Source organism: Nestor notabilis, unplaced genomic scaffold, assembly GCF_000696875.1.
Source record: "Nestor notabilis isolate BGI_N333 unplaced genomic scaffold, ASM69687v1 scaffold21640, whole genome shotgun sequence".
Classification (NCBI taxonomy): domain Eukaryota; kingdom Metazoa; phylum Chordata; class Aves; order Psittaciformes; family Psittacidae; genus Nestor; species Nestor notabilis.
Genome location: NW_009910944.1, coordinates 1 through 22,192, shown reverse-complemented (window position 1 = coordinate 22,192; position 22,192 = coordinate 1). Strand labels below are relative to the sequence as shown.

The 22,192-nt window shown below is 40.2% G+C and overlaps 1 protein-coding gene across 1 annotated transcript; it reads right to left on the bottom strand.

Moving 5' to 3' along the window:
* Positions 1-397: 397 nt before the first annotated feature.
* WRNIP1 (Werner helicase interacting protein 1) lies at positions 398-22,187 on the bottom strand (the record flags this gene model as incomplete). The annotated part of the gene is made up of 7 exons (XM_010012435.1): positions 398-848; positions 1,324-1,403; positions 2,240-2,395; positions 7,412-7,641; positions 11,780-12,024; positions 13,019-13,210; positions 22,092-22,187. Coding segments are annotated over 7 exons (1,266 nt in total), but the record flags the coding sequence as incomplete, so codon positions are not given.
* Between the last annotated feature and the right edge of the window lie 5 nt (positions 22,188-22,192).

The following is a 22,192-nucleotide window of genomic DNA, read 5'->3' as shown; positions in this document are numbered from 1 at the left end:
GAATGATAGAAGAACATTAAACTTCCAAAACCACAACACTGTCATACAAATATTGAAACAAATGCATAGACACTATGTTTAACAACTTCATTGGTTTAATCAATTTTGTACAAAATTTGTCTCTGGAACATCGTAAGAACAAGAATTACACTGTAATTATATTTTGTTTGCTGTATATTAGCAGAGAGGATACAATTTACTATTTTTCCAGAAAATAAACATTCTCAAAATCTGAAGCAGATACTGATTTTAAAAAGCAGCACAATGACATCCCTTGTCTCACAGCAAGAGCCAAACCCACAAGCCTTTCTTTTTCTCCATTTCCTTTGAAACAGAGGGTGACAGCACTATACTGATAAAGCTTATTTTTGTATTTTCCATTGGCTAACTGCAATTCTTTACAAAACACCTTCAGAATAACAGCAGTAAAGATAGAAGGATAAGAAAGTATCTGAAAGGCTCAGTGACTTAACACTTTTGATCATGATAACAAATGGCTGAGACTGAAGGGAATTTCCATCCCAATACAAATGTATGAGTCATAAAACCAAACCCCATTCTGAGCAAGGTGGTCATGTTTTTCATCCGTTGAAGAAGTCTTTTCCTTTTAACTCTTCTGGTAGATAGTCCTGCTCTACAGGTTCCTTGTACATAGGGTTGTATTTATAGCCTTTGCCATAGCCCAAGTTCTTCATGAGTGTTGTTGGGGCATTTCTCAGGTGCAGTGGAACAGGTGGCAGAGGTCCCGTGTGCATTCTCAGACATTCTTTGACATTGCTGTATGCCCTGTACACCTCTATAGACTTGGGTGCTCTGGCAAAGTACACTACACACTGTGCTAGAATCACCTGGAAACATGAAAAGGGAAAATGTTAAATGTCTTCTTTTAAGCTGCTTGGGAAAAGGTTTGTTATTCAGGTTGTTTGCGTAGCATGACAGGGATTATGTTTTAGAACTGATCTCTGCCTGCTACTATAGTCTGAATATTATTATTTAACAACAACACAGCTTTTAATGATTTTCACTACTGGAAAATAATAGCAACTTTAGAATGTCAGAATATATTATTTTATTTATAACAAAGCAAAATGGACAGAGCAAAATGACATTAGTTAACGTTTTAACAATGAATATGCAGTGAATTTTATTTCAAACTACAACATCTATTTTAAGAGGTACGACATTCTCGTCAAAAAAGGGGCACGCTGAATGATTGAGTAACTAAATTCACCTTGTCCCTGCAATCTCCATTTCTTTTCATAATTACAGCTAAGTTTTACAGTTTGCAGTACTTTCAGATCAGTGAATTAATGAAGTCTTTACCTCACATTCTGGCATTCCAATAAAGTGACAGCCTTGATAAGCAGCAACTGCTTGTGTTAAGGCCAGAGGATCTGCCAGCCCTACAGAAAGGGATCAGACAAAAGTAGATTAAAGTCAGTTTAAAAGTCTCTCCTTCCTTTTTTTTTTCCTTCTGTAAGATGGAAGGTTATCCATGCACATTTCAAAGTTTGTTTCTCAGGTGCTGGAACTTTGTAAAATATTTTGCAGTACATAAGATACACTCATTCCATCCACAGCCTTCCTTTTTCTTTCCACCCTCTCCCTCCTCCTCTGCAAAATAAAGGTCTAAGTCATGGGTATGATTTACAGACTGAATCTGTCGCCACATGGTGGCAGCCTGAGCAGTAGCTACCGGTGTAAGATTCACTTTTTGGAACAGAGAAAGGAATGGGGAAATACTGCTATATAGACATAACTTCCCCAGACCTCATAACTCTTCACCCTTCACATATGTGCTAAAAGTGTTGCTGCATCTGTTACTTTGGGTAAGCCGGTGTCAAGATGCCTTTACAGCTAGGGAGCCAGTTACCAAATCTAAGGTTTGTAAGTTAGGGTAGGCATTCACCTTCCAGAGTCATTAAAAAAACCAGACATCCCTGAAATACACACACTCTGTGACACAAGTTTACTGGTGATGAGAGTAACAACATCAGAGCTTAGAAGAATCCGTATTAATACATTGCCAAAACCTGACCTCAAAAATATTTTTCTCACATGTATGTCTCTGTACATACAAAGTTTTTGTTAGATATGAAGCATTTCAGCATTTTGCACCTGTTTTGCATATAGCAGTTCTGGGGTTGTTTTAGTTTTCAAAAGCCAGTTTTTGAAACCAGAAGCCAGACAGATCTTCACTCAACATAATGTTCCAACATGAAATACTGTGAATACTGACCTATATCTTCACTTGCAAACCTCACCAGCCTCCTTGCCACATAGAGTGGATCCTCACCACCTTCAAGCATTCGAGCAAGCCAGTAAAGGGAAGCATTTTCATCTGAGCCTCTCATAGACTTATGCAGGGCAGAGATGCAATTGTAATGTTCTTCTCCTATTTAGAATGGGAGAGAAGTGATACAGAAAACCGTTAGGAGGAAATTAAGTGAAATGCATTTAAGGGAACAGAATATATTTTACTAGATGACAACAGGAAAATGTAACCTTCTTTTTCAAGTTCTTTTTATGTACACGTGATTATGGCATTCATTTAATGTTTTCGACACCTTCATGCTTTGCCACATGGATCATTCCACTAATTACATAAGCATAACAAAGCAACTGCAGATGAAAAGGAGGGTGTTTTTTTAAACATTGCAGGGAAAACAATTTGGTTTGGGTACCCTGGCAACCCTTCCTTCCCAGGAAAAAAAATAATTTAAGCAGTTAAGAAGACTGTATAAATATCTCCTAACTGACAGAGCACATACAAACCACTGACCATTGCTTTTGGACATGGCACACAGCTCTAAGACGACAACAGAAGAATCACAGAAATCCAGTACTATACACCAGTGGTATTTTAGAAAAATTAATTTCATATCAACTAAAACTCAAAAATAAAAAAGAGTGCAGTAAATCAGACATGAGTTTGCTGTATTATACAGGGAAAACATGAAATGTTGCTGCAGATACACAATGATGGCACATTACACAATCTGGAGGAACAGGACTGCAGCACATACCCCTGGCAAACCCCTAAGAAACATCGAGTTCAATTATGGGTACCTGCCCCACTGAAAGGGTCCTGGAAACTGTAAGCAGCTGAAACAAATAAAACCTGAAATGCCAGACTGCTAATAAGGAGTGAGAAGACTGAATGCATTACAAGGAATATATGTATGTTTTTGGTTTTTTTTACATTAAAGTTCAATATACAATCAGATATGGACTCCAAGGAGAAACAAAGCCATTCCACACATCTTTTAGGGCTACAGTTGATAGAGGGTCAACATCACAAATGCTGAATGAGACCCTTCCTGCTTGCAATTTTTCTCTCTTCAGCTGGTTTTGATTCTTATGCATTGCTCTTAATCAAACTTGTAAGAGTATTTTGCTGTAATATTGTTAAGCTTTCCACATAATCTGTGCTTTTTATTTTTTAAAGTGCCTGGCATTCCTTGGCTCAATGCTAAGCATGTCTTATAAAGGCAACTGGCTGCATGCACAGCCATCTGTTAATATTTCTCTTCTTCCTACGGCTAAAAGGATTTACAGCCTGAGGGCTGAATCAGAACACATCACCGTCACTCGTAAACCCTGCAAAATAAAAGGCCACATTCATGAGTTTGAAAACCAAAGCCCAGATACCGCTGCAACTGCTCTTTTGATAGCCAGCAAGACCTCCACTTCCCAGGTCAGCAACTGGATTCATCTTCCTGCGTCACTGTTCACGCTGCAGTGTGGTTCTGTGGGGAATTCAACACACGCGCTGCTGGTGTATGCAGGCCGGCAGACAGCTATTTTTGCTAGGACTCCACACAAAGAGCCGTGTGGTATGCAGTCATCACTCATGCCAACACAAACAGCATGTCCGTGCTCCGTCATAACACTTGAGTTAGCAGCAATAAACCCAAGCAGCTGAACTCACATCGTCCTCTTGGAAGAGGCGTCTCTTGGTCTCTTAAAAGTAAGGAAATGGCCTTTAAATATCTCTAGATGTTGCACTCACCTAGAGTTTTTTTACTGGAGGACTTTCATACACTGTTTGGCCTACTGTAAAGTGTTGTATTTGGGGATACCAGCTGAAGAGGCTGAAGGAATCCAGCAGATAGACTGGGTCTAGAAATATATACCTGCAAGAGTGTGTAGGCTGAGAAAGGGAACAGTTTCCTCCCTTTATCTCCTTCTTGCAAAACTAATGTTGGTGACCAAGTCATCAGCATAATGACAATATACACTAGAGTACGACTTCAGAAAAACTGCAACTGTACTTTAAATGCAGTTTCAGTCAAAGGCAAAATACAGTTACATGCATTGGACAAAGATGTTTTATGTTTCTTTTTTAAAGGTACAGTTTACACGTATTCTATGTGAGATACCAGAAGCAGTTAAAAAAAAAGTAGAACTTTTTATAGACCTTTACTTATTAGCTCTGTCTCTCAGGTTGGTTAGCCAACATAGGTATTTTGGCCTTATCAATTCAGTTGAGAGACGCACATGCAAACTTATCTATCGTTGCTGTTCTGCATCCCAGATACCTCTTGAAATCAAAACTCTAATGAGTTTTTGGACTCAAAATGCATTTTCTCTATGCCGGTTCCACAAAACTGCAAAAAATATCTTTCTGAAGAGAAACAAGACACTACACAAGAGGCTTTGTGGAGGACAGGATTTTCTTGTTTGTAATCATACAGATGCATAAATCTTGTTGATTTATCCCCCTAAATTGCTTTATGCACTCACAAAGAGTTTTCCAGTTAATTTAAGATATTGATTTATCTAAAGTCTTACTGGTAGAAGATGGGAAAAAGGCATCATTCACTGACCATAATTAATCTCTGGACTTCTCAAGCAATCCCTATTTATCAGGTAGTGAGCAAAAGTAAAATCACATCCCCATCTCAAATTATTTTCTATCTTAGCCAAAAGTAACATCAAACTGCTCATCAATAAAGGACAGAAGAAAGCCTTGGAAGACAGACTACAGCAACAACATGGATAAAAAGACTCCTCCATCAGAAAAGAATAAAGCTGGCAAAAAAACATCATGGCGCGAGACACCTTCTCTTTCCTCCTCCATAGAAAGGAAGCAACAACCACGTTCCAGGTTACAGAAAAACTAACTTCACATTAAAACATTCCCAGTCTTTACCATAAGTGGTAACATATGTTTACCATAACTGAAGTTATTTTACCACATAGACAGTGAGACAAAGTCCTCCAATTATTTTGATATTTATCTTTGGTATTTGCTATCAAATCAGTTAGCAGACAGACACAATACATAAGAGGAAGAAGAGACAACATAACTCTATCTTAAAAGCATATTTGCTTTAATTAATTTGGTTGCTGCATAACTTTCTCCAAAAATCAAAATTTTAAAAACTGTAATTAAAAACTAAAATATGACTAACTGCAAGGGCTGCAGGCAGCTGCTGGCAGTGAAATTTGACTAGAACTGTTTCTTTGTCCTTTCAGCTAGAGTGCATAATTATCTGCACAATGATCTTGTCTTTAGGTGTTTGCATGCAGATCAGAACAATAGCCTATTGACTGGATTATGAATCATTTCCTTCCCAGACTACTTGGTGAAAGTACATAAAAGAATGCGCAGCTACGCATATCTGACAACTTTTGAAGAAGGCTACCAAAAATAAATAATTATATGAAATCAAAATTCCATATTTACACAACTCTTGACTGAACATTAATCAATTATTTGGTGCTTTCTACATGAACACACTACACTCAGATGTATGCTGCTGCTATCATGATTAGACAGCACCATGTTCCTCTATTTTCTAAGGCTGAAACACTTCATATTAGAGGATTGTAGATTCCACCACCACAACTGTGATTTAGCTAAAACATGCTACAAAGATATCTTTATTTATGTAGTAGCCTCTACCCACAAGCCCTTTGTACACAAAAGAACAAACAGCTATCTCTACTATGGACAAAGGCAGTAAGTCAAGACATGACTACTCCACAAAAGAGAGAAATTTTGTAAAAGGCACGTACTCGGGCAACCTGCTACTCTGCCAGTATCTGTGGCAGGCTCTCTGGCATTCATACAATCACGAAAACCAGAATTTTCACTGCTCCCACCCCTCTCTGAAAATATCTGCCAAAATAAAACCCAAAACCAAAAATCACTACACAAAGCTCGAAGGATTTCTGTTACAGAGAAAGGACTGACACATGCTACCAAGACTTGATATAAGCCTCAGGAAGAGGCACTGTGTCCTATCTCTAGCAGAGCAAACAGTGGTAGAAGGGCTGGAAGCCATGGATACAGCCAGGAATTCCGTGTGACAGCAGCCACAAGGCAAAAGCAAGCACACAAGGGACTTGCATTGTGCATGACGGGCCACGCACCAGCAAACCGGTCAGATTTTCCGCTTCCTCCTAATCACAAATTCTTCCTGCCACAGACCCCGTAAGATTTTTCTTCTCCCTCCCCCTGCCTACTCTTGACTTCTCAGCTGCCATCTTATCAGTATCTGCCCAGCTGACTTTCCTGACAATAAGCCATCATTTCCATTTTCTACAAGAGGGCTGCAAGCAGGCATGTGTGTTACAACCAACCCTGAGAAATCTCTTAGCGGATTTTGAGTAGTGACAGTTAACTGAGCATATCAGATACAGTGGCAGAACAAAAGTCAATCAGTTCTCCAAATACTGCTTGGCATAATCATTTGATACTACACTGCATGGTGATTCACATATTGCTGAAGAACTAGCATATGCATTCAAGGGGATTCACCTAATCTCTAAAATTCACTCTCTGATTTTTAACACTCTTACATAAAATGGCATAGTGGCCAACTATTGCAATGCCTAACATTACCGAGTCACTAATTTAGCAAGAGTGGTTATCACATTAGGAAGCCTTAAATGCAATTACACTTATGTGACCTGCCCTAAGCAAGCTACAAAATTCATCACCTTAAAAAGCAACTCTAAAAATAAAGCAAGCTGCTCCAGTTTTCACATAGCATTGTTGCAATTGTAAGCACTTCCAAGACATTCACAGTGCAATGGAAGATTTCCAACCCTCCAAGAACAAACCACCTAATCCAATTACTTCTTCCTCTTTGCACTGCACCCTCAAAGACAATATTCTAATAACCTTAAAGAACAAATAATTTCACATGCAACCATTTGCTGGGCAGCAAAGCTTTTTCAGCTGACCCATGCTTCCTAAACAGGAAGAGGAAACCCTGTTCAGAAGGAATTTCTGGGTGAGCCTGCTACACCATAAAGGAAAACTAATTTTTAGGCCAAATTTCAGTACAACCACTGTTTCACCAGAGGAGCTGGTATGAAAAGGGGAGAAGAAACAGAAATTATAGAGGCCATCAGCTCTTGAGAACGCTGCACCTCAGAAACTGTACCAGGCACTCACCTGCTCGGTCATACAAGATGTGAGATCGCTGTAGCCCTTCTTTTATATGCTCTTCTGTTATCAGAATGCTATCTGCAGAACCTCTTTTGGGAATATTCAAAGGAGTGGTCTTCCCCACTGCTAATCTGGCCTGAACTGCTAACTGGAGTCCATTCAGTCCAGTCCTTGCATCACCATCACAAAGGTAGGCTAGGGTTTTTAGAGCTTTCTCCTCTATGTATACTGGGAATCTGCAACAAAATAAGCACATACTGTTATCAAATTCCTTGAAAATCAGTAAGCAACACTGACCCCTCAGCACAAGAGACAGGCACCAGATTTCTCTATATGCAATAAAAGAAGCCAACAAGAAAGCAAAAGCTGTTTTTAAAAACCTGGCAGGCACTATACACAGATATCCTGCTTTAATACTTCCATCAGCAGGGAACAAAACCAAATAATGCTGCACACTGGCCAAACACTCTGGATACACCAGCAGGACAGAGTGAAGTGAAGGCTTCACCTGCAAGAACTAAACCCTTTGGTTGCTGTTTCCAGAGAACACCATGTGCTTGAGGCCTCCACACACTGATAGCCACAACTCAGCAACTGCAAGTGGAGGGGAAGAGTTGAGAGCACTAAGGGTCAGGTACTGTGATTCCAAGAAACTCAGAACAGTCTTCTGTCCCAAACAAAGTTGAGGCCTTAGAGGATTTTTGCCATTTATTTGCCAGTTAGAAGCTCGGCAAGAAAGTCGAGTTATATTCCTGTCTCTTCAGTTTCAATCTAGGACTCTCCAAAATTAACACTGAACACCCACTGGATGCCAATGTTCAATGTTGGTACTTGTAACTGGTGAAACTTAGAGACAAAAACATAAACAAGCCAAAAGGGATGCCATGGGATCCATCACTCACTTGAGCTTAAGGAATGGAAAACTACCACTACAGGATAATGAATCCTTCTTCCAGTTCCTCCTTATCTCCACAAACCCCCAAAACAGATGTGCCAAGAACCAACATGAAATGTATGATGAAGTATCCAGAAAACCTGTATAAACACTTCAGTGTTTCAACCAATGACAAGAGAGTATAAGCAATATCAGAGAGTAGATAGAAGGAAGTCCAAGCAAGGAGAACCTGCATGATGAAAGATTTAAGAACAAGCAGAACATGAGATAAAGTACCCATTGTTTCTTTTTCAAATAGAAATCACTACTTTCTTACTTTCTCAGTGCAATTATTCTCACACATCCACTCAAACAGACTTTTACAGGCAAATACAATTCTACACCTGAAATACTGCAGTATGATATGTATTGTTCACTACCTTACAGCATTGTTTTTGAATGCTGCCTCTCATCTCAGCAACTCTATTTCCTGCAAGGAAATTCGATGGATGTTCCAAAAAGGGAATAATTTTTAGAAAGATACTGAACAGTGAACACCCAAAGGAAGCCATCTTCAACACTGTGATTTACAAAACAGTGAATTCAAAACCTGTCAGTACTTGCAATATAGCCACTAAACAAGGCAAACTGTGTATCTGGGCTTGCCAACAGGAAAATAGGGATCCTTCCATCTCCCTCAGTTATGCGCCTTCTGTGCTATCTGACTTCAAATACATTAATCCACTATCCAGTTTACTGTTCAACTTGAATTAGAGATACCACTCTTGAGGGCAGCACCTGAATGATAAAAATAAAAAGCCAAATAAAGAAGAATTTTATTTCCTCCAGTACAAGTGTAGGGTATCAGTGTAGAGCTGGTACAGTTTGTGCTATGACTGAGTGTAAAACTGCAGAAAGCACAAGCAAAGTTTCAGCAATATAAAGCATATTCAACATTGACTTTTCCTTACTTTTCTTCTTCAAGAGTATGTTTGTTCCTTTCACATTCTCCCATCTTTCAGCTTAATTTGCTGCAGGCTTTGAAACGCACAATTTGATGGCAGTAAAGTTGATGAAAATATAACAAAAAGCACATCTTATGCTAATGAAATCAAGCAACTAATACAAAAACTGTCAAGAAGCTTTATGATCATGTTGACATGCAAAGACATACCATACAAAGTAGGTAACACCTGCTAGTTCTAGTTTAGCTTTCCAGCAAGAAAAGGCCACAGCAGGATGAAACAGAAGCCAGGTGACCTAACCTTACCAGAGACCTACGACAATGGTGGAAAATCAGGATAAGAAAAAACCACCAAGAAAACATAAGGAAAGAGATTTGGGTAGAGTACACTTTCCTTTTGATAACTGCTGCATGTGCATGGAGTGCAGAGATGATGAAACCTATTGAGTCACTCAGCGATGGCTGCATTCTCTCTGAGCATGGAAGATGCCTATAGAGATTAGAGAAGATTCACCCTCACCTATTCCTCAAGGTAAGAGAAGAGACCACAAAGAATCATCCTATCCAAAATCTGATCTAGATCAGCCATCATATCAGACAAGTAACGTGATACTTCAGTGATAAACTGAAGCCAAGCAGCGCATTCACAACTTCATACTATGCTTCCATGGTTTGGGATGGGAGACTCCCATGTGAAATTAAATCCAAAATCCAATGTACACATCTCTTGTGGCTTCTAGCTGGATCTCTGCATCACTTTTAAAGTGGACGTGCTGATTTCCAACCCTGGAACAAAGGTAAGCACAGTGAACAACCAGTTCAACTGTAATTGGTGACTTTCATTCATTCCCCAGGACAACGTGAACAGTTACCTGTCTGCATGTAATGAAAGCTTTGCTTCTTAGATGCAGAGAGGTGAAGGGGTAAAAGACAAGACACAGCTGCTCCTGCAGAGTAGTAGGTGAAGGGGAAATGAAGGAACAGAAATGGTATGTACACTGAAGCAAGGAATTAACAAAGAGCTCAAAACCAGAAACACAGCAAGGGACAGGATGGCTTATAAAAAGACAAACTCACGTGCAACAGTATGTATCAGCTACAGACGAGAATCCAATAGAGGCAGGAAAGCCAAGAAAGACTTAACACACATTACATTTTTACTTTTAAACGGTAGGCTCCCATGTTAGCCACTGGAGTAGGGCCCTCTCTCTCCATGGATAGATTTCTGAAACTGTGCTAGTCTGACAGTCTGCCTGCCAGACTTCTTTCAGTTTGATGAAGCACCACACTGCGCTGTTCAAATTATCCATAGCTAACGGAAGGTTACAGATACTGAAGAGTCTCACGAAACCCAAACCCAAACAACTGCAGCTGAAACTATGCCTTGTACTTTAATCCTGTACAGAAAGGAAAGTCTCTGAACCCCAGTTAGGGTGTAGCCACAACCACAGCTGTGCCATTACATTAAGGCTGACATGCAGTACTGGCCTCTCTTCTAAAATTCGCATTACTGCAATATGTAAAAGCTACAAATGAGTAAACCATGAGGCAGTGTACCCTAAAAATAAAAAGGGAATAGCTTTCCTTCCCTGCCCTGCCCTCAGCGTTCAGGTTAAGCATTTATTAGGGCTTACACTCTGTGATAAAGCTAAAGGACAAAATCGATTCCTTCTCACTTATTTCATATGGAGCACCCACCCAATTACCACGTCAATACACTAAATTACTAGGAGTACAGGCAAGCAACAACATCAAGTGTAATAACTTGCATCGAAGTAGCACAGTACCAAGCATTGTTCTTATTTGCCAGCTAGCCATTTCAGAAGGCAGATAATATCCTTTACAGACAAATCTGGACCTTGCTTTTTTTAGAACTCTCCCAAATGTTTAATGTGACTTTATCTGGCTTGGGCAACAAGGAGCTGAGAAAAAAAAAGAAGTCTCTCTTAAAACAATCTGTTAACACCTCACAACAACAGCCCCCTCTCCCCACAGCATACCATAAAAAATACCACAGGACTTATCTTGCAGCTAAAGAACAGTAGAATCCTTCCTGATCTTATTAAAAGAATATTCTCAGGAAACAACAAACTTTTGTCAGGCACTTCCAAATTAAATTAAGGAGGGATGCACCATCCACCACTTAATAGTAACATGATGCTTCTACAACCAGTAGCAAGAAGTAACACACATTAAAACATGAAAAATAAACAGTTAGATGCTTCCTCAGCAAATCCTCAGCAGCAGAACAGATTTAAATATCCTAGGAGGGTGAGTCAGGAGCTACAGATCCAAGTATACAACTCTCTCCTAATCCAGACAGTGAGATTATGTTTTGGATGGAGAGAGCCAGTGCTTTGAATTCTCTCTCTCCTGTCACCCCTCACCCCTGCCATATGCTGCCACTTTTTTTCTTTACTATCAGAAGTGGCTAGGGTTTCTCTTCCCACCCCCCAACTGCTTCATTCTCTCCCTGGCAGGCAGTCAATTCCTCAGGCTGTGTGCATTAACACCCTGCAGCCCATAAAGTACTCACTCTGAGCTTTCACTGCTGCTGCCAGTCGCAGAGCTGCTGTGCTGGTCACCCTGGCCCAAAACCTGGACCCCTAAGGACCTGACAGCCCGCATCAGAATCGCCTCCATCGCTTCAACTGAGAGCTTCTCCAGGACAATCACCCGGCATCGACTCAGAAGAGCAGCGTTGACTTGGAAAGAAGGGTTTTCAGTGGTCGCTCCTATCAGAGTCACTGTCCCACACTCAACGTGAGGAAGGAACGTGTCCTGAGGATGGGAGGGAAGCAGAAAAAGCTGATCTCCATCAATGACAATCTGAAACATACCATGTGAGTAGGCTGCATTTTTTGTGTCTTGAGTCTTTGGATTCCCTGTTGGTATGACAAATAACCTCACTGACAAGGCAGCTCATCTGCTCAGCTATCTAAATGATTTAATTTCATACACACAGCACATTATGGGCTGTTCACTTTAATAACTCACACTTGTACTGAGAATGACTCTACCAGAAACAGCATAAAAATCTGCAAATTTTAGTTTATTTTTGTGACTTTGTTTTATTGCTTGGCAAACAAGATATTGTGAAATTGTCTTATAAAATATAACAAATAATAGGGCTACTTCACCTTTAGGGCTACAATTCCCTTTTACACAAGTCTACAGCTTGGCTCAGAAAACTGTAGGAAGATTGCAGTATAGTTCAATATAAAAACTGTAACTTGTAGCACAAAATTCAAGCTTTCCATGGTACGACTAAGAAAACTTACACCTAGGAAAGGTAAAAGGAAAAAACCAAACACCCAAGTGATGGCTGCAGCAATGTGCTATCCTGAAGTACCTTATTTTTCCCTTCTCACAGAGAAGGGACAACATTAAAACAGATAGCCACCCCATGCACATTCACATTCCAGACCTTTTTTAACGCAATGCAAAGTGCTAGCCCCAGTAGCCAGTGGAGGCTGAAATGGTGTGCAGAAAACATTACTAACATGACTTTGCAGAAACTTCATATAAAGCCTGGCATGTAAGTCAACTATAAGTATAGCTCAGCCTTTCATGTAAATCTTTGAATCACAATAACTAAGCATAGATTGGGAGTTAGTTATGGAATTTAATTTTTATGTTTCTCCCTAATTCATCTACTAAAATACTTCACATTAAAACCAAAAGCCCAAAGTAAGCTATCATATTAAGGTACAGGGGGAAAATTTTACAGAAGTGCTGGCAAAGGCTTTTTTCAAAAAGCAGTGTAGTACAATACCTGCTGAGATTTATTGAAACGATGAATCTCATCAATAAAGAGTATGGTTTTTCTTTTGAAGAGTCTTTTTTCATTCTGAGCTTGGCTGATGACATCTCGAACATCATTTGTCTTGGCACTGGTGGCTGACAGTGTCACAAACCTCGTGCCGTTCTTTTTGCTGCTGTTGGCTATGATGTGTGCCAGTGTAGTCTGAAACAGCAATAGGACATAGCTTTGTAAAAGTCTTTTTGAACACAGAAAGTACTCATTTGAAGAAAGTATCTAAAGAACAAAGCTATATATTCTGGACATAAGGGATAGTGTTGACAGCTTATAAAATATTTTAGTTCATGCCATTCTAGAACACAGAAGACTTAAAAACTTCCTGCTAGAGGTAGCTGCCAATTCCACTGCTGCCATTTCTAATGCCTGCACTTTTACGTACCAGACCTATTTGGTCTCAATACTGAAAAGGCCAACAATGACAGCTGTCTCCTTTGCCATGGAAGAAGAACTCTTTGCCAAATACATTTCTGTCATAAGAGATGGGCTGACTGTAATTCACTCTGCAGATATTCTGTCTGCAGAATATGTTAACAGATAAAGAGCAGGACTACCCAAGACACCTGCAGAAGAGTTTACAGTGCAACCACATTTAAGAAATAAAAAGCCACAGTGTTGTAAACTAAAGCCTTTCCTATTTCTACTGCAGATAAAAATGAAATTAATCAGACAGCAGTTCTCTACAAAAGCATGAGAATGTTAGCACTGAAAAATTACATGCATACTTAAGAAAATATAACTCTTTAAAGAATTAACAGTAATCAAATGCTGGCCCAGGGAAGTAAAAGGCAGCTGACTTAACAAACCATTGGCAGGCTTTAGTAAGCAGCTGTGTTGGTTTTCTTTCCTTAAAGATAGCTTTTGCAAATCGGAATTTATTTATAAAGAATTTCACTAAGCCCACCAAAGCACAGAAGCAACCTTCAGTACTACCTCCCAGGCAGGTTTACTACACCTGAACACATCACAAGCACAATTTAGAGACCTTCCTTCACAACCTGAGTAAAGGCAGGTGCATCTGCATGTCCCAAGCATCTCCACTGCAAAGTACTGCTAGAGAAAAACCGGCCATTTTGCCACTGAGCTCACTCGAAAGGAGCCGCCCTGAAAGATTGAAAAGAAGAGAGCCTCAGAAGATGAGGAGAGGGACAGGTGCTGACAAACCACTTCAGAAGATATTCCAAGTACTGAGGTTAAAGCAGCAGGTGCTGCTAACCTGATCCTCTTACAGAGAGGCTGCAGAAGCAACCACCTACTACATAGCTACCAGTGGTGTTTGCAGCACTGCTGTGTCTCTTTAATGGATCTCCTCATCCCTGGAATGGCAACCAGCCCAAGATGGGAAAAGGGAGGCTAAAGGGGAGGATGTGTCACTATTTATTCTTGCTTTAGTTTTAGTAAGGGCTTCCTGATTGTGTTCAGAACAGGTGTCACTTCACATCCCAATAGAAGACTCACACCCCATGTCAGATCCTCTCTCATCCCCTGGAGCTCAAAGCACCAGTCCTTCCCCTCCTTATATTGCTAGGAAGACAAGACTGGAAATACATGTTGGAAAGCATCTGCAGCAAAGCCTGCAGAAATCAGGAAGATCTGGGAAAGCAAAATCCAGAAGTTAAATTATTTTTGAAACTAAGCTATCAAAATAAAACCAAAGTTGCTGTTTCTTTACTAAACAGAATGTACCCATGCCTTTAAAATCACTGAAAGCATTGAAACCCCCAATACATCAAATTTGAGGATGAGAAGGGAAAAATGTACCTCTTACTTCTCTAAAAGTGGTGGTGAATAATAAAGTGGCTATTCTTGTAGCTCCACCCGAACTGGTAGCTCATACTGAATCCCAGCCCTCATTCACCATGTCACAAATAGATTCATTCTTTCAAAAAGGCAGCCAGGAATTGTTTTTAAACATATGCACAGAAGTCCATATTTCTACTCCTAATTTGGGGGAAAAAAAAAAGATGCAAAGAGATTTGTTTGAAAGTTACTATTAGACCAAAAATCTACTCAAAACCTGCTGCATAGCTCCCTACCAGCACGTACCTCTCCCACTCTGCCAACTTCTAGGTCAACAAAGGTTGTGATAACATACACTGCCTTTCAAAAGCAGCACTCAACATGGACAGGCATGTTTATGACCTCTTCCTTCTGTTCTGCACAATCATTAAGCAAGTCTAACTGCCCACCACATACAGGTTGAACTTTCCCTATTCCTCTGAAAGCCTTTTATTTTCCATACGCTCCATTTTTTTAATGCTGCTTTTTTCTTCTACCACCTCAAGCAAAATTCAGTAACATGCTACATTGTTTTCTCCCTTTTTGTTACTATCAAGTTACAACCTAGAGAACATATAACCCAGTGGTGACTTAAGCAGGGTACCCTAAGCTGGAAGGCATTAGCACAGAAGAACCACAACCCATATGCTAAACCCCTAGTTTCTCTCCCTAAATTCAGGGGCATTGTATTTGAAGCATAGGAAGAACACTGAAAATCTGATACAGAGTAAGGCCGTTCTGAAATGTGGAAACATATCCACCAAGAAACTCATGAACCATTACTCACCAATGAATTGAGCCTATAGTCACTCATTTCCAGATCTATTACACAAACACTTAACTACCAAAACTCTCCTCCACCATCCTGCAAACTTCATGTCAGCCTGAATGCGAATATTCTTTCCCAAAGGCTGCAACTGTCCAAGATTTACAACCCCCCCCCAAACAAAAAAACAGCCCACTCCCAGCAACTATGTTCCCAGTTCTTCCAGGCTTTGACATGAGTTATGGATGAAGTAACAGTAACTCACAAAGTGTACCTGACTCCACGCACCTCCCGCTGTCAGAGCGGTAAGTCAGTCGATTTGTTGTTGTGTTTAGTTGGATGTTTGTCCTAGGAGACAAGAATTTTCTGTATATCCACAAGTTTCCTTGATTAAGCAACTTTCTTTGAGTGTGACATATTTCCCAATTCTCTGTGTTGCCACTAGTCAGTGCAACCACTCACCAATGGCTGGAAGAAAACAGTATAAAGCAAGTATAAATTAAGCCTGTCCTACTGATTCTGATGTTCAATGACTAACATTAACTGTAAGGTGGTCTTTTCATTTTTGCACCTCTTTACCAGGCAATTAAACTGCATTAGCTCACCAAAGCCCCTTCCAGGAATAAACAGTAGTATTGCCTAGCTCTCTTCAGAAAATGGAACTGAAAAAATTGGGAAGAGATTAGCTTATATGGTCAGATCACAGTCAAGAAGACTCCAGTCAAGAAGTTGACTGTGAAACCTGAGGTCATTCTTACCTTACTCTGGCGGAAGATCAGGTAGACCAGGTTTAGAGATCTATCTATGGTTGCCTGTTCATGGAGACTTTCCTTATTGATTCTTAAATTACATAAATTTAGCAAAACTGCTGTTGTAGATGTCAGTCACAGAAATGCATAGTCTCTTAGCTTACATCTATACTGTGTTCAGCAGTCATGTCAGAGAGTTCCTGCAAGGTGCACAGGGCAGCTCACAGACATTCTGGTCCATCCTCACAGTCCTTTTCACCTCTCACAGCTTTTTCATGAGGAGTTGACGTTCACACCACACTTTACAGGAGCACACTGGTGCAAAAGCTGTCCTGGCACCTGGATGGGCCCTTCCAACATACATACTTCTCCCAACAAGTCTGGAAGGTTGTACAGCCTGCTATGTTTAGGTGACCAAAGCAGAACTGACACAGATCTGCACTAGTGCATAGACTACAGAGCAACATGGATTAGTCCTGAGCAGGATAATGTAGTTGGCTTCCCCAGCAAGCAACATTGCTGGTTTGTTCCTGAGCAAACCACAGTGTGAATTATGTTTGCGGCAGGGTTGGCAAAAACTGTCAGCCTAGTACAAAACACAAGCCCAATAAGCTAGCTATACCTAAAGACTTGTAGTGTCTAAATTACATTATCAAGAGTTCTGAAACGGCATCCTGGTTTTTTATGCTGCCCTCTGACCATGACTTTCCCTGTGTTTTTCCCTCTTCCATTATTCTGGCCAGGACTTCTGTATCTTTATACATGGGGTTGCCTCTTCTCAACCTCAATCCTCCCTTTGAGGGCATTAGAGCCATACTGTGGCTGACAAGCAGTCAGGGGAGGTTACTCTCTATTTCACTGCCTTCAGTGAGACATCAACAGCACCAGCATCCTTGGATGCCAGCCAGGGGAGAAATTCCCAGGATGCAGCTTAAAAAGCTGGGGTCTGTCCTACCCAACACTGCTGAGCTGACCTCAAGCTACAACACTGCATCACAGGAGAAGAGCCATGCTGTGTCTAAAGGAAACTGTCAAGATAACTGATGGACGTGGCCCAGGGACACTGTCTATAGAGATAAACACAATCAAATGTGGCAGCAGTTGGCATTTATATAAGGGCAGATGCTATTCTTACCCATCCTGTTTGGTTCCTCACACCCCAAATAGCCCAGTGGGAGACTACTAGAGGAGTACGGTGTCACTGAACAACAGCAACAGCATGTAGTTTACTGCACTTGCAGAATCCAAGTCCGACCAAGCATAAACAGATGCAAGGTCATTGCATAATGTTTACTGAAATGGAGCAGTGCCTCCGTTTGCTGCATCTAGATTTGCCTCCTTATATTCTAACTGCTTTGTAAGTACAATTGTATTTTCTCTCACAGTTTTCTCCTCCTACAGAGCTACCCTAAGTAATTCTTGATTTAGATTGGCATAAGCAAAATAAAGCATACTGTATTCAAAGACTTCTCCCAGGCAACTGCAAAGACAAGCTCCTTTTCAGAGCTGTTCTGGACTTTCACTGTATGCTACTGTAAAAGACGTCATGCATTCTCAGTTAAAAACCTCATGGTAATCAATCAAAGGAATTTACTATTTCAAATACTTCAAATCAGGCCCCAAGCCATACGAGTAAGAGCAGACAAAATATACTCAAGTAATCAAATAGCTATTTAGGTTATCTCTTGAATCAGCAAAATGGAAAACTGTGGAAGGAATGGATGATAAATATGCAAGAAACAAAATATGTAAATTGGACTTACTGTCTGTGTTTCAACGTGTCATATAAAAAAATCTCCAAAAAAAAAAAAAAAAACAAAACAAAACAACAAACACAGAAAAGAAATACAAGGGAGTCCTAGAAATAAAATATAAACTCCGTGGAGACTTCATAGCAACTGCAGACCACCTACTGGGGGTTTTAATTTTGTGCACTCCTATCAGCATGGCATATTTTACCTTAGTACTAGACTGCAGATATGGACCCCAGAAAAGCATGCGTGAATGTTCTTTGACTTATCTTTTGTAGGGTTTTGTATGTTGTTGCCTACATTTTTTTTCTTCATAAACAGCAAACATAAAAGGGAATGTTTACAGCCTTTAAATACAGAATGTTCAGGTTTATAAGGCTTAAACCATATCTGTGTCAGCAAAATTATTCAGTGCTCAAGTTTCGCTGTGTCCCCTCTGCTAACTCTTTACTAAAATTGGTGTCCCACGGCAGACAAACAAAAATCTAAATCCCTGTATTAAGGTGTCATAAATCACAGTATGACTTACTCAGATTACACTAGGATTCGTAGAGGCTTTTAAAAATCTGCATAGTCAGGATGAACAAGGTAACTATTTCAAAGTTAATAACCATGGCATCTCTTTGAGGCAGTATTTCTTCTGGCTTGTGTCTCGTCAGCTTCTTAAAGTGTAGTGTTCAACACTAAATAGTGACAAAAGTAAAAACAAAAACAGAGACAAAAACTTTTCACCTAGAACACTTTGGCTTCCTAAGAAATTAGGATAACAAATATAAAGTAAAGATCATGCTCCCTTAAAATGACTCAATACAGATGGAAACTCAGAAGAAAATAAACTTACAACAGAAGTACTTGATTTTGTCTTTACAATTTTGGTTGTGCTTCCTCAAATACTCAAATGCAACTGAGGCCAAAATCAGTTTGGGCAGTACAAAGCACATGTATTTTTACTTAGGTACTTGTGCTTTATTGCTTTCATGATTAAAATTCTCCAAAAGTACTCCTGACCTACAATATGAAATACTGTATTTACAGCAGCTTAATGCCCAAGATCAATTTCTTCTTGTTTAGAAAACATCTGCTGAACTGTTAGTTCTTATAAAGGTTCAGATTGGTAAGTAATACACCAATTAATTTGAAATTTGCCCCCAAGGATTAATTCCCTCTCCAGTTATTTTATTTTTTTTTTTACCTAATCCTGCTCTACCCTTTTCAAAAGAAGGATCAGTTAGCATGGCACTTGGCTGTAGAAATGGAAGAAGACATAGATAGGCTGCAATAACCCGATTCCATGGGTAGCAAGAGTGTGAAGAGGTTTAAGGAGTCTGTGACTATCTTATACAGCACTTCTGAATTTAGACCAACATACCTAATTATATTCCTATTTTAGCACCTACCCTGTAATATAAGGCTATTTTCTTTGATGGGCTGAACTCAGCATGTGAGATTTTTACATTTGAAGCTATGTAACATGCAATTATTTCTCAATATTTCTCCCATTGAAAAAGACTGCACTTAACAGAAGAAGTTTTTGATTATCAGTCCAACCACAGGTCCTGAGGCAGTGAGAATATTTTTTTCTCCTTCACAAGATCTTATAACTTTCAATTTTTTGTGAATCTTCCCATCAGAAGAGAAATAGGCTTCCTTTTCATCTGTCCATCCTCACAGGTTACTTCCTCATGAAATGCTTTCTTAGACACCTTATATATGTAACAGTAAGCAAATGAGGCAGGCAGGCAACCACAGACTTCTTTTTCTATCTTTAGGAAGACTATGTTACCTTGCATGTTAAATCTGTAAGGACAGGAATCTAACAAATAACACCCAAGTAAAAGATAGAACTTTCAGCTATTTACACAAGACAGACAATATGATTTGCAGGACAGAAGGCCTGAGATGAAACTATACTTCAGCACCATCCTAGAAATACTAATACATAGAGGTAAAAGGAAGAGTTCAACTTCTGCAGTAGGAATTGCTGGTTCAGACAGTAATGGATAGTCTATCAAGAGCTAGTAGAAAGCATGTAGCTTCAAGACTGTTTGCAGAGGAGTAACCTAGGAAGGAGATGAGCTACCCAACCAACACTTAAGTACTTAGAGAGAGAAAATGTAACTGATAAATTGTGGAAGTCTTCCTTGATGGGGCAAATGGCACAGTCTTGATACAAACCAGATGAATGATGAGCAGTAGAATTTAAATTCTCTGAGAAGCAAGCTTACTAAATACAACTCCACATAAGGCATATAGGTGAGGAAGACAGGTCATGAGAGAGTGAAACCTGTGTTATCACAGGTATAAAACAGATCACCTCTTATCCAAAGTCACAAAAGGTTCCTAAAGAAGACCTAAACCACAAGCATAAGCTTCCACAAACTCATGAAAAAACATTTCTATAGCCAAAAAACGATGAGTTCATCAGATCATAACTCAAAGACCACCAAATTCAGTTTTGTTAACATTATACTTGTAACAGCATTTTTCTCTAAGGAAAAAGGTCTCCAAGAAAGAGCAAGCACACACTGTTGACACAGATAAAAAGAAACCAAAGGCAGAAGAGTATGAATAAATGTAGTGGCAGGCCCCTGAACATGTTATTCATTCAATAAGGTGAATTCCAATTTATTAAGGAATTCAATTCTCCTCCTCTATCTGGCCATCTTGCTTCCAACAATCACCTCCCCTTTATTGAGCTTTTAGGAATAGCCCTTACCTCCTCTGATACTTTTCTTTCTGATATTACTTTGTTATTTTAAAGGAAGTGTCAATTACTCAAGTTCACCAGCTGTTTCTTTTCAGGCGTTTTCTGTTATCCAGCCTAAACAACCTGTTTAGGTCATTGCTAACAGTACTCATCTATCAATTATTCTCATACCTGCTCCTCATCAACTGTGATTAACTGGCATTATTATTAAATATCATACATAGTCTCTTTTTATCTTCAAGTGAGAATGCTGAGAAGAGCAAGGTGATGCTGTCCCCAGCTTCTCTGCTATCATTAGTGTTAGTCATTCTCTTCCCTGTCCCAGATTTCCCACTCATGCTTTCGCATACAGCATATATATACACAGTATGCAAAACTTAGCAGTGTGCACACATTAGGCTGACAGAGATAATCATGAACTTTGCTTGCTTAGCCTCCCCCCTGCCACCCCCAATCTGAAATACAGAGAAAAAGGATAAAATGAAGGGAAGATTTTTTGAACGTTCCCTCCTGACCACACCTGAGGCATTTGTTTGGTCCTTCCTTCACTACAGCTGTGGATCCCTTTGTTGCTGTGCTGTAATTACAGTGCCTTTTGGGGTTCACCATTCTGCCCCGCCATCTTAAAAAAGGCTGAACAAAATAGTACATCAGTCAGATCCTGCAAAGACCCATCAGTTTCAGAGTGTGTGTTTGCAGATAGATGTGTGCCTGGTACTGCATGCCTGGCCACAGCACTAGCTCCCTTTCATACCACTGCCTTCTGTTAGAGGACAAAATGTGTGGCTAAAGCAAAACCTGCTCTTGCAAACTGTGCTGTAGTAATCTGCTGGTATCTCACCCCATTTCCTAGGTGTTTTACAGATCCTGTTTGTTGCTCATTTTAAATTACCTAAAACACAGCCTGCGTTTTAGGCAACGGTCTTTGAGTTTACAAAATCTTAGTTATCTGAAACCAAGAAGGGCCTGTGTAAGCAACGTGCAAGCTACAGGGAGTGGGTCTGAAGTGGAGGTGAGCCACTTCTTTTTCATTCAGGAGGCAGGTTGTGTATTTTGTAATCTAAGCGAAAACTCGCGGGCATCAGCTAACGTAAAGCCGTAACAGAAGAAACCAACAAGACAGAGGGAAAAAAGGCCGAGTTCTAACGTAACAGGCCCCACATTTTAAGCTCATCAGCTTCGAGAGCCACACGGAACAGAGAAGGGCTTGAGCATTCAGTCGCCGCCCGCCAGGGCAGAAGAAGCAGCGGCGGCAGGGCCCGGCGGCGCCACTCACCTTGCCGCAGCCCGGTGGTCCCCAGAGGATGAGGGAGGGGATTTCGTGTGACTCCAGCAGGGACCGCAGCAGGGTCTGCGCTCCCAGCACCCGCTCCTGTC